Source organism: Trichechus manatus, unplaced genomic scaffold (assembly GCF_000243295.1).
Source record: "Trichechus manatus latirostris isolate Lorelei unplaced genomic scaffold, TriManLat1.0 scaffold00122, whole genome shotgun sequence".
Taxonomy (NCBI): domain Eukaryota; kingdom Metazoa; phylum Chordata; class Mammalia; order Sirenia; family Trichechidae; genus Trichechus; species Trichechus manatus.
In genome coordinates this window covers 2,118,446-2,130,489 of record NW_004444058.1, presented here as the reverse complement: position 1 = coordinate 2,130,489, position 12,044 = coordinate 2,118,446, and the positions used below count along the sequence as shown (strand labels likewise).

The 12,044-nt window shown below is 57.4% G+C and overlaps 2 protein-coding genes across 2 annotated transcripts in view; one reads left to right on the top strand and one right to left on the bottom strand.

The window, feature by feature from the left end:
- Positions 1 to 1,300, top strand: part of RER1 (retention in endoplasmic reticulum sorting receptor 1) — a 10,738-nt gene extending 9,438 nt beyond the window's left edge. Inside the window, exons 6-7 of the mRNA XM_004384323.2 lie at positions 8 to 143; positions 959 to 1,300. Of these exons, the coding sequence (XP_004384380.1) occupies positions 8 to 143; positions 959 to 1,048 (226 nt within the window). The 3' untranslated portion in view covers positions 1,049 to 1,300. The remainder of the gene's footprint in view (positions 1 to 7; positions 144 to 958) is intronic.
- A 2,471-nt stretch (positions 1,301 to 3,771) lies between these two features.
- PEX10 (peroxisomal biogenesis factor 10) lies at positions 3,772 to 9,937 on the bottom strand. Its single transcript, XM_004384456.2, has 6 exons — positions 9,783 to 9,937; positions 8,292 to 8,372; positions 7,180 to 7,562; positions 5,346 to 5,521; positions 5,138 to 5,273; positions 3,772 to 3,961 (listed from the first exon to the last, which is right to left on the bottom strand). The coding sequence occupies exons 1-6, from the start codon at positions 9,886 to 9,888 to the stop codon at positions 3,893 to 3,895; spliced, it is 951 nt and encodes a 316-aa protein (XP_004384513.1). The 5' UTR covers positions 9,889 to 9,937; the 3' UTR covers positions 3,772 to 3,892.
- Between the last annotated feature and the right edge of the window lie 2,107 nt (positions 9,938 to 12,044).

The window sequence follows — 12,044 nt, the reverse complement described above, 5'->3', positions numbered from 1 at the left end:
GTCTCAGGCACGCGGCCACCAAGGGCATCCTCGTGGCCATGGTCTGCACGTTCTTCGAGGCATTCAATGTGCCAGTGTTCTGGCCCATCCTGGTGATGTACTTCATCATGCTTTTCTGCATCACGATGAAGAGGCAGATAAAGGTAACCTGGGACGCACCAGAGCTGGATGGCAGCGGGCACACTCCTGCTGCCCAGCGAGTGCTCAGAGAGGAGGCGGTGCTGGGTCTGTGAGGTGCTTTAGGGTGGGGTGACAGTCTACGGAGTGCTTTAGAGTTGGGGGGTGACGGTCTGTGAGGTGCTTTAGGCTGTGGGGTGACCTCAGGGCCTGCCTGGTCCACGCAGAGCATGTGGGGGGTGCCCACCACAAATGCTGCGCATTGCATGTTGGTGAGGGCAGCCTGCTCCACACCATTAAGTTCATCAGCACTAGTCTCAGGTGATGCCAGTTGTGAGTGAACAGCTAGCTTCGTGAAAGTTTTCTGGCAGCAGGTTATGAAACCCTCAGTTGTGCCGACTAGTTTTCAGGTTTCCACAGTATGTCTTGGTTCTAGACCTTGCTGTTGACCTGGCAGGTTATGAGGCTCTGTCCTGCCAGAGTTGCATTGTTGGGTGGTGACCAGCATCACCAGGGGGCTGTGCAGCCTCCCCCCTTCTTCCGTCAAGGGCCCCGGGCCATCCCACACCTACTGTCCCCAACCCCACCAGCTCTGCCCTTCCTATGCCAGAAGGTGTCCAAACAGCTCTCCTGTCATCTGGGCTTTAACCATATGAGCCAGGCCTGGCCAGTGTCTGAGTAGTGGGGACACGAGAGTGAGACAGTGGGCCCTTGGGTCATTTGCCCATTAAGGAGGAAAGCGTTGGTGGGTGGGTCCCTTTTGCCAGTTCAGATTTTGGGAAAATGTGATTCTTCAGAAACTATTTTGAAGCCACTCACATTTGTTTGTTTATTTTCCCAGCACATGATAAAATACCGGTATATTCCATTCACACACGGCAAGAGGAAATACAAAGGGAAGGAGGACGTGGGGAAGACGTTTGCTAGTTAGAAGCTGGACTGAATCTATCACCCGTATCTCAAGAACAGTTTTGAGCCATTGTAACAATGCCTTTTTTCTTCACATAAAGTAGTTGATTATGAGGGAGTCGAATTTTCTTTTTAAAAAGGAGCTTCAGTTACTTGTATCAGAAATATCAGGTTCTTGAAGAAACTGGCATTTAAACCAAATCGCATTGATTTATTTTTCAGTGATGTTCAAGTGTTTCACACTGGTGGAGCCCTAGTAAGCCTGGGCATGGGAGACAGTCTTTGTGGGGGCTGGTGGGCGGGTGGCAGCGGCCTCACTGCAGTCCCAGGCGTCCTGCAAGGCTGTGAGTGTGGGGGACAGCAAGGCCTGTGCAAAGGGACCCATGTTCTCCAGGACACCTGCAGGCGGGGTTTGCACGCCCCAGGCCACGTCAGACCCCTGCGTAGGAGGGTGATGCTTGCCTGATGTCGACTGTCTGGAAGAGCCTCACAAATTAAAGACGACTTCCGTTAACTTGGTTTCGTGCCAATTTCCTAATTCTACCCCACCAAGGTGTTCAAATCAGCCTCCATCATGATGACTCAAAACTCTGTTCTTACCACCGTGATTGCTTCTGAGGGCCTGGGGTGACAAATATATATATTTTAATCGTTTGAGATTATTTTGACATATTTCTTTAATATGTAAAGAGTTGTTTCGTTTTGATTAATTTAAATTTGTTTTCACGCAATAGCCCCTTTAAGGAAACAACAAAACTGGTGACATCAGACCAGTTCTGTGGGTTTTAACACGCAGTTTCTCGTTTTCTATGGGGGAAACTAGAACTCTGACCTGCATGTTAACTTTTTTCATGTGATAAAAAAGCACACAAACTCTTAAACCTTTTACTAAGTGACTTTTTAATCCAACTTTATTAAAGACAGTGTCCCCTTTCCTGTGTTAGTCTCTCTCTGAAACCGCTCCCGGCACGGGGTTGGCCCAGCGGGCGAGTGCCTGCTCCCTGCACTGCCTGTTGCTGCCGGTGACAGAAGAGGTGGGAAATGTGCATCTGGTCACAGGGCTGCATGCTGGGATGCAGGCTCCCAAACTTCCTTCTGGATCTTTGGGCAGTTTGCTCTGAACCATGTTGCTGTCCGTCAGCCCAGTAATTTTAGACATTGAATGTGCCAGTGCTTGGATCTTCCTTGACCAGTTTCTGTCTCTGAGTTGAGCTCCTCTTGCTTTTCAGGGGCACTTTTGTATACCTGAGCCCGTATTTAGAAGCACTTCATTTACTACAGTTCTCCCAGTAACCGCTCAGTCCTCAGATGTGGGGGCGAGTGTGCTCTTAGAGCGTCAGTGTGGACTTGAATGATTGGGCATCAGATCAGGCTACTGTAGCAGCAGGAAGCAGCCCTCTGGACTCTTCTGGCGCTGACCTGGCCTTCCTCCAGGGCCCTGAGCTGCTGCCCTCATGCCCCATCTGGAGAATGCTGCTCAGTGTCGTTGGTGTTAACGGCAGCCTGTCTCTGGCATGCTGGCCTTTATTAACCAAGGAACATGGATTATCTCTGTTCCTGAACAGCTGTGTCCTACCCAGGCAGAAACAAGACTGGCTGGTGGAGGTGTCTGTCTAAAGCGGTGCTGCTGGCTGCGCTCCCAGCTTGGCGACATGGCCAGCAGCGGACAGTACGTATGGATGAGTGCTGATGGGGGCATTGTTACACTGCACACTCTTAGAAAACCTCTCCCGTTCACTCTGTGTTCTTACTGTACCACCTTTCCGTGGAACTAGTTCCTACAGATGGCTAAGTCCCATCTCTGGCATAAGTTAGAGTTTGAAACACCTGAAAAAAAAAAACCAAGAAGGGCGTATAGGTGGAGGTCGAGAGTTGCTGGAGACAGCTGGGGAAGGAGCTGCCCTGCTGCTTGGGGGCCTCTCAAAAGAGTGCTGTTTCACAAGGCAACCTCTCGTCAGTCCTCAGAGCATCCCGGGGAGAGGGTGGTGGTGGTGGTGGTTAGTTGGTTAAGTGTTAAGAAAACAAAAACCTCCCTCAAGCTGGCTGGGCCAGTCCTGAGTAGGAGCTGTGGTCTGTCGAGAGTTCAGAGCTGTGAGGCTGCCGGGTGCTGTGTGGAAGGAGCCCCCACGTTACATCCAGCCAGACACAGGCCTGTCCGCTGACATGTGAGATGTGTGCCAGCATTGCATGTGGAGAGGCACTCAGACCCCTGCTTTCCTTCTGCTCGTGCTTGGCTGCACACAGATCCCACACACATGGGCTCCTGCTGCCCAGCCTGTCTGGGCGCCAAGCTGGTCTGGAGGACGCTGGTTCGGGGTCGACGTGCTACCCACACGTGTCTAAAGCAGACACTACCTTCTGAGCACTTACAGTTCACAGCCACCAACATGAGCCTGATACCGGACTTGTCGTCTCATAAATGAATATGTTTTTGTTCTGGTCTGTTTCTGAAATTAGTTCTCAACCAGAGTTTGAGGAAGGAAAGGAAACCTAAAACGTTGTCCAATTCAGTGAAATTCCTGAAGAAGTAACTGTTTAAATTGTACCAGATGGCCAGGGGAGGTACCCTCTGATTCTCCCCTTGCTGGATTCTCATGCTGTCAGCCCCCAGGTCCACTGGGTCTAGGGAACAGCCCGTCTGCCTAATGCCTGCCCTGAGCACCTGGTCTGCAGCCTCCAGCCAGCGTCAGCTTTTCCCTGTACATGAGCTCTGCTGCAGGGTCTTGTGTGACAAAAAGTGTAAAGTTAGAATTTTATCGTTTCTGTGTGAGTAAAGTTGATCTTGAGAAGATGTTTTTCCCTCCTGACACTGAAGACGACATCCTGGTTCCTCTGGGCGCTTCCAGCCCTCACTGGGCTTCCAGGACTAGTGGTAGTGCCGCAGGTAAACCAGCTTCTGGGGTGGGAACTTCTCCCTACAGAGGGGGCACTCTGTCTGCAGAAGAAAGAAGGGGCCTCGCTGGGCGGCTAGCTCAGGCCCCCCACCACAGCACCGTCTCTGTGAGACCCCACTCCTGGGGAGGACCGCATGGCATCCTCTCCTTGCCACCCGCTCCACACCCAGGTTCATGCCGACGCCCCGGCTTTGAGCGATCTCTCCTTTCCACACGATACCGACATAAACACATCTCTGCTTCCTTCCACTTGAGACAGAACAGCTCCAGGCATCTTCCCAGAAGCCTCAAACACAAAGGCTTTTCGCCCAGGTGTGGTGGCGGTGGATGTGAGAAGCAGGTCCTGATCTCTGTCACTGCCGCCTCGGATGTGTGAGGACACACGTGCTGGCACCGGGTGGCTGTGTCATGGACGCTGGAGTGCTACATGAGGGGACGGGACCCTGCCTGCCGGGGACGATCAGCTTGAGCAGAGGAGGGTCCCGAGCGCTGCCTCTGGCCTGCAGACCTTATCTCACCACAGCACGTGCCCCTCCAGAGCTGTGCCCACCTGACTGCCCGCAGGACCCTGGATGTGCTGAGCTGGCCGAGTTGCAGCCCAGAGCTCCAGGTTCTAACTGAGCCAGACACCACTCTAACCTATTATTTCTAGATTGTTCTACTGGGTCACATTCTGAGGAGAAGCACGGTTCCGCCGTGGGGGGCGGGTAGACAGGACTTATTCTGTGTAGACCACATGGGTGTCAGGACTGGCCACACTCAGTGGGACCTCTGTAAACACCCTCTGAGGGACACTGGCATTGATGGCCTGGGGGTACTTCTGAGAGTAAATGCACGTGTCCTCTGCCCTGGTCACCATGCCCAGGGTACCGCCCCTTTGAGTCTGCAAGGCGCTTTGGCCACGTCTCCTGTGGAAATGCAGGGCCCTGTGTGGGCACTGAGAACACAAAGGTGGTGAGGGGGCCAGGGGCGCCGAACTAGTGTGTGGCCACCCAGGCTCTCTCCACCCACCACTCGCCTTCTAGGGCAGAAACGGCTGTGCCAGCTGCCACACAGCTTAGCTTCAACAAGGCCTCCACACACAACTTCAGATGCCGACCCCAAGTGTGGCCCCACACCCAACGTACTGGGAGCTTTGGAAAGATGCCTGCCCCTCCCTCCCCCCATGTCAACGGGGGCTCCAGGGACCTGCTCTGCCCTGTGCCTGCTGCACCCACCTTGGTGTTGCACCACTCGGTGATGCACTCCCAGCAGAAGAGGTGCCCGCAGGGTGTGGCTGTTGCGTGCCGGCGCTCCTCCAGGCACAGCGTGCACAGGGGGCTTCTGGGGGTGGCCCGCTCTTCTGTGTGGCTCCTAGATGGGGCAGAACAGAAGTGAGCACCCACACGGTCCTCAGAGCCCGCTTACCACCCGCCTGCTGCGTACCTGCAGTAGGACAGGTGGCGGTGCAGCTTCCACTCCTTCCTCGCCCGCTGCCTCTGCTTGAAGCTGTACAGCTGGACCCCGACGGAGAGCAACAGGTGCAGCAGGGAGATGGCCCCCAGCAGCTTGTAGGTGGCGCGAGCCCTGAGCTCCTCTCCGGGCAGGTGGCGGGTGCGGAGCTGCACAAGGTGGGTGGCCTGTTGTGACCCCAGAGGCCAGGGCCTGTGTCCACGGCCTCCACACCTACCTGATGACCACCCAGCCCACGATGGCGCCCAGCACCTCCCAGCAGCCCTCCCTCAGGGCCCCGGAATCACCTCAGACAAGGCCGCTGCCCTCCTGGAGCACGTGGTCCCACGGTGGGCAGGGGAGGCGGCCCCCACACGTGGCCAGGTGTGACTACACTGGGGGAGCTGCAGCCACATCGGGACAGGGAGTGACACGGGAGGGGTGGGGTGGGGTGAGTAGGGACCGTCTCTAGTGAGCTGAGAGCACTGGGGGAAGCCGTGTGAGGGACAGTGGAGAACCCTGGCTCTTACCCCCGACAGAGCCCAGTGCTGAGCCTGGAAATGGCCTTGCAGGACTAAAGCCCCGGCAGGTCACTGGCTCTTACTGGGGCAGAGGCCACAGGCATGGGGGTTATATGCTGCTTGCCAATTCTGCCAGCCTCCCTTGCTGATGGACGGGGCGTGGGAGGACTGTGGAAGGCTCCTAGGTTTATGGAGAAGCAGCCGAATGCTGCAGGCGGGGCTCGTGCCAGAGGGCCAGTCTGGGGCCTGTTGAGGCTGTGTGGGTCTGTGGTGCCCAGCAGGGAGGAGGGTCAGAGGCAGACACCTGGGGCCACCAGTGCAGATGCGGATGGGGCCAGAGGCCAGCGGGCCACCAGGGAGCGAGTGTGGTTTGGAAGTGATGTCCAGGGACCACTACTTGGCAACCCTAATGTCAGAGAGTGAGTTGATGAAGAGGCAAAATGGCCTGGGAAGGCGCACCCAGGCATGTGGGGAGGTGATGCCCCAAAGCCCAGTGCGGCCGGGCTGCCGGTAACTTGTGGGACAGATGCTCTGTTTTAGCACAGCACATGGCCCTTGGGGACTCTTGGTTTCCGGCCTCTCTCGCAGCCAGTGATGCGTGCCAGCCTGAGTCTCCCAGGGCTTTATCCTCCCAGTGAGTGAGGCAGGAAGCCATCATCAAGAACAAAGACAAGGTGGTGGGGTTAGGGGAGGGACAGGTAAGAAATGGGCGCAGGGTGGGGAGGACCGGCGTGATGCTGGCACTGTGGAGTCATCCTGTGGCACTTTATACGGACCCTTGGGAAGATGTCTGCCAAGACTTAACCCTGAGACTGGTGACCATCCCTGGTCAGGGTGGGATGAATGTGGGGGCATAGCTGGGGCTGGGGCCGAGCAGTGAGGAGGGCAGTGGGTGTGGCTGAGACCTGGTTTTAAGTCTGTGCTCCAGCAGTGTCTGAGTGACCCAGGACAGGCTGCTGTCCCCTCCCCCACCCCAAGCTATGAATGGACTGTCCCTGGCTTGTGTGCAGGGGTCCCTCAGGAAGGCAGGGCCCAGGGCTGCCCCTAGGGCACAGAGCAGCAATGACAGAGGATAGCCATGCTGGCTGCAGGGAAAATGGCTGATCCACTGCACAGGGCTCACAGAAATCAGGCTGCCTGTGTCTTTTCGCAAACTGTAACCAAACCAGACTGTTTCCCAAGCAAAGGGTTTGGGATCCAGCCCGAAGTGGAGTGACTGCTGTGTAGTTATGGGACTGACCACCTGGGCCTGAGCCAGCGCCACACAGATGAGCCAAAGCTGAGTGTCAGGGCCTGGCTGTACTTACGTAAGTGATGCCTGTGAGCCTCTTGGCGAGGTGGTAGAAGGTGCCACTGATGTAGAACCAGGCGATGTGGAGCTGCCGCAGGCAGGCGAGGCCCCTTGAGAAGACGTGCAGTACCTGCAGGAGGGCCCTCCGTTGCTGCTCACTCAGGCGGGCTGCATGCCGGTGCACCCAGAGCCGCACACCTGCCCGGCTGCGCACGCCAGGCCCTACGCCACCATCGGCCTGCAGCTCATGCTCCAGGTGGAGCAGTGCCTTGTCCAGCATGTAAGGCAGGACGGTGTGCAGCACGATGAGCATGCTGCGGCGGAGCCACGAGGGTACCTGGCGCCGGGAGGGGTCCACCTGGACTAGGCCGACATACTCCTCCCCGAGGGTCTGGTAGCCTAGAGAGGGCAGATGCCTCATGAGGGACCACGCACTCCCACCAGTCAGATCGCTCCCCACCCTTTCGCTGCTGTCTCTAGGGTCTGTGCCAGCGTCGTTTTCTCTGACTCAAGGCTTCCCCAAAGGCCGCCCTGCCTCCACCTATTTCCCCCTCGGTCTCATCTTGACAAATGGTGAGCCATGCCTATCGTCTGTTGGGCCACGGCGCCCACTTCTCCCGCAAGAAAAGCGAAGTCCCCACAAACCCCCGTCCCAGCCCTCTCCTAGCGCTCTCCCCTCACTCTCTCCCAGCCACACTGCCGCCTTCCTGGTCCCTAACCATGCTGAGGACACGTCCTCTCAGGCCTTCTCAGTGGTGGTTTGCTCTGCCATGCAGAAGGTGCTCTTCCAGAGGATGCAGCTGAGTGCGCCCTGTGTTCTCTCCTCTAAAGCACTCAGCGCTTCTAGGACTCTGTGTGATGGTGTCCTTTATTGCTCATCGTCCATCTCCCATCCACAGCGTGAGCCCCTGATGCCGGGACTCACTGGCCTGTGGTGAACACTGAGTAGGGGACTGTGGCCCTGAGGCCTCACTTGCCAGCTCTCCCACTAGAGGATGACTGTGGGTCTTGGCCCCAGACCCTGACTGCTCCGCAGGACGTCACTGCCCGCACACCCCTCTGCCTGGTATTCCCGCTCCTGCTCACCCACCCAAGGTCCCTCACTCCAGGGTTCTGTGGGGGCTGCACCTGCCAGCGTGGTGAGGCTAAAGTAGGCTAGGTCGCAGAGCAGCTCGATCTCTTTCCTCCATTCCAGCCACTTCCTCGCACCTGAGGGGAGAACGAGACAAAGCTATCACTAAGGAGTGAGGGAGGGTCTAAGGATTACAGACAACCCCCTGCCTCCAGCTGCTAGGCCCAGCAAGTCCCAGTCCTGCCCTGGGCTGAGATGCGCTGAGCCACACCATCCCCCTCCTTCTGGCCTCCACTCTGGCACGTGCATCTGTGCTGCTTTTCGTCTCCACTTGCCTCAGCCCTCTCATCTGAGGCCTGGGCCACTGAGAGTGTCTTCTGAGAATATCCCCACCTGCAGCCACCTCCCTCGCCAGGATGCCCAGAAGGAACACGTGAAAAGACAGCCCAGTGCCCCAAGAACACAGCCCCTGAGACCAGCAGGTTCAATCCCAGCCCTCCCACCTCCAAGTTGTGTGAATTTAAGCAAGTTAATCTCTCCAGAACCTCAACTTCCCCCACGGTGGTGCAAATGGTTAAGCTGCTAACTGAAAGGTTGGAGATTCGAGTTAACCCAGAGGCACCTCTAAGAAAGGCCTGGCAACCTACTTCCAAAAGGTCATGACCATTGAACACCATATGGAGCACAGTTCCACTCTGACACACAAGGGTCACCGTGAGTCAAGGTTGATTTTGTGGCAACTGATAAGAAGGGAATAATAAGTCGTACCTCATGAGGTTGCTCTGAGGATTAAATGGGTTAATATTTGTAAAACACCCAGAACAATATCTGGCACAGAGTTAAGTGCCAAGTGTTTCTAAAATAAATACACATTTTAAAAACTGTTTTGGTCAAGTCACTCTTCCATTCAAAACCAGCCTGGCCTTCAGGGCCTTACTTGGCAGGCCCAGCCTCACTTCAGCTGCACCAGACAGGAGCCTGGCTGTCCACTGAAACTTGCCCAACACTCTTTCTGCCTGTGGCTCTGTTCCTGCTGCCAGGAACACTCATCCCCGGACTCCAACGCTGGGGCTCCATGAAAACTGGGGCTTCTCTATAAAGTAATGCCCTCCCCGCCCCCACCCCATGTGCAAAGCTTGATTGGTGTCCACCTCTTTATCCACTCCGTCCTGGGCACTCCCCGCGTGCACTTCCCGGTGAGCCCACCGTGGGCAGCTGACCCCGGGCGGGGGCAGAACTGAAAGATGGGTCCTTGGCTCCTGGGTCAGGCCCAGACAGGGCTCGCCGTGGGCCAAGTGAGGGGCCGGCCACACCGAAGTGCCGGCGTTCGTTCTACTCCCCACAATGCTGGGACCAACACAAAAGTCAACGGCGACGCTACCACACAGGCAACGGCGCCTCCTGGGCTACAATAAGGAACTCAGACACGCTGTCTCACTTAATAAACAACGTTCCCAGGGGCACGGCGGGAACCTCCGCAGAAAGGAGCAGCCGGGGCCACCTGACGGGCCCAGAAGCGAGGTCCGCGCGCAGCCACCCGCCCTCACCGGCCAGGCTGTGCAGGGCGCCGCCAGCCGCGCTCCGCAGCCCGCCGCGGTAATAGTCGTCCTTCTGGGCGGCGCGAACCACCTCCGGGGGACTGGCGACTGCCATGCCTCGGGTCGCGAACGACCGACCTCGGAAGCCACGGCGGCCACGCCCCCCAGCTGGCGGGGTCTGATGGCGAAGCGCGCCGCGGGCTCGGCGTGCGGCGCGGACGTTGTGCGTCACGGCGTGGGAGGGGCGGGGCGGGGACAGGGCCATGACGTGTAAAGCAAGCTTGGAGGGGTGGTGTGGGAGGGGTAGGGCAGGGCCGAGGGCTGGGCGCAGGTGGGATTGTGGGCGGGACGAGGGCGGGGCCGAGACAGAGCGAGTCCTGGTTCAGGGAGGTGTGGAGGGCGGGGCTGTGGGCGGGGCGAGCTGCCCATGAGCGGGAACCAGGTCCGAGAGGGGGCGGGGCCGGGCGGTGGGCATTACGGGGCGGGCCCTGAGCCAGAACCAGGTCCAGGAGGGCTCCGTACCCGTCTCCTAGCTCGGTCTGCGAGCCCCGCGGATCGCTGTGCGCAGCCCTTCGTTTGCATTAGCTCATTTCACTCTGGTAATAACGCTGTGAAATCGAAGCATTGCCCCGTTTTACGGACGAAGAAACTGAGGCGCAGAGCGGTTCCGTTGCTTGCACAACATTCGCCATCCGGGAATCTAGATTCCAGCGTGGGCAGCCACCCCGGTCTTCTATCTTACCCTCTGGGTTCTGCTCTGTCCTGTGATGCGAGGACCCCAGGGAGGACCTGGCCTGTCCATTCAGTGACAGCCATGGGTGATGGGGCCAGAGTGAGGAAGGAGGCAGGGCCTAGGCCAGGGGGGCACAGCCAGGGGCCCAGGGTGTTGGTGGGCGGGCAAGGAAGGGCGGACGGATGAGGTGACGAGGCTGGGGAAGGGCTGGGGACGTCAAGGGTGCGCCCAGTGACGGGGTTGATTCTAAAGGCTGGGGAAGACAGGATCGCTGGATACTGAAAGCTGATCTGGTGGCTGCTTCATGGTGAGCAGAGCATGGGTGGGGGGGAAACTCCCCAGGTACTGCCAGGGGACATTGAGGCCTGAGGCAGGGGTCACCAGCAGGACTGTGGCAGCTCTGAGGCTGGAAGTCCAGGTACCCCCTCTGGTTCCACATCACCTTAATAGCTATACTGACTTGCCTTGCTCCCTACTCAACACCCTCTGGACTCCCAGGCCACACTGCCTGGTTTAGAACCCCTGCTCCCTTCAGCGGCTGTGTGGTCTCTGCTGAACAAGAGCTGAGGACAGCGCTTGGCACTTGGTAGGGGCTCAGTGATGTTTGCTGAGTGACTGACAGAATCACAGAGGCCCCAGGGGCTCCGGGTGGACAGAGATGGGCATCCTATTGCATAAGAGAAGGACTGAGGAAGCACAGGCTCAGCAGTGGCTGTTGCTGAGTGCCCCATTGGATGCCTCAGATGTCTCAGGGAGGAGGCAGAGAGTGCCTGGCCATAGGCAGCCAGAAGTACAGCCATAAGGGACTGCAGGAAGGAAAGAGAAGGCAGATGGTGGAGGAGCCACTGAGGCCCCAGCGGAAGGCATGGGGGAAGGGCAGGCTGTGGTTCCTTGTCACCCCTCTGACTTTGTCTCCAGGGGCTCAGTCACCGACCGAGAGCCTGGTAACAAGGGGACAGGCTCAGAACTCACCAGGAGCCTGGATTCTGGCCTCATCCTGTTGGCTACAGGCACAGCCACCCTTAGCGGGAAGGGGTCTGTCTTACTCTCCTAGTGCAGCCATAACAAAAATACCACAAGTGGGTGGCTTTAAAGAAGAGGAAGTTATTATCTCACTGCTTTGGAGGCTAGAAATCCAAATCAGGGCATCGCTCTAGGGGAGCTCCCTCATTGTCGGTATCCCTGGGCGTTCCCTTGGCTTGTAGGTGGGCTGTAGACATGGCATCTGTCTTCCCCCTGCTGTGTCTATTCTGCTCCACTCAGTCACCACTCAGAAGGGATTAGGTTTAGGACCCACCCTACTCTGGTATGACCTCATTATAATAACAGATGAAAACCCCTGTTCCCAAACAGGGGTCGCATTCACAGGTACAGGAATTAGGACTTCCACTTAAGTTTTAGGGGGACACAATTCAATCCATAACAGAGTATGTCCTGGTGGTCTCACAGGTCCCTGCTTGATATTGAAGTCTCCATGTCCCTTTGGAGCTTGGCCTCCCACAGGGCCCTGGGTGTTTCCTGGGTCCAGAAGCTGCCCT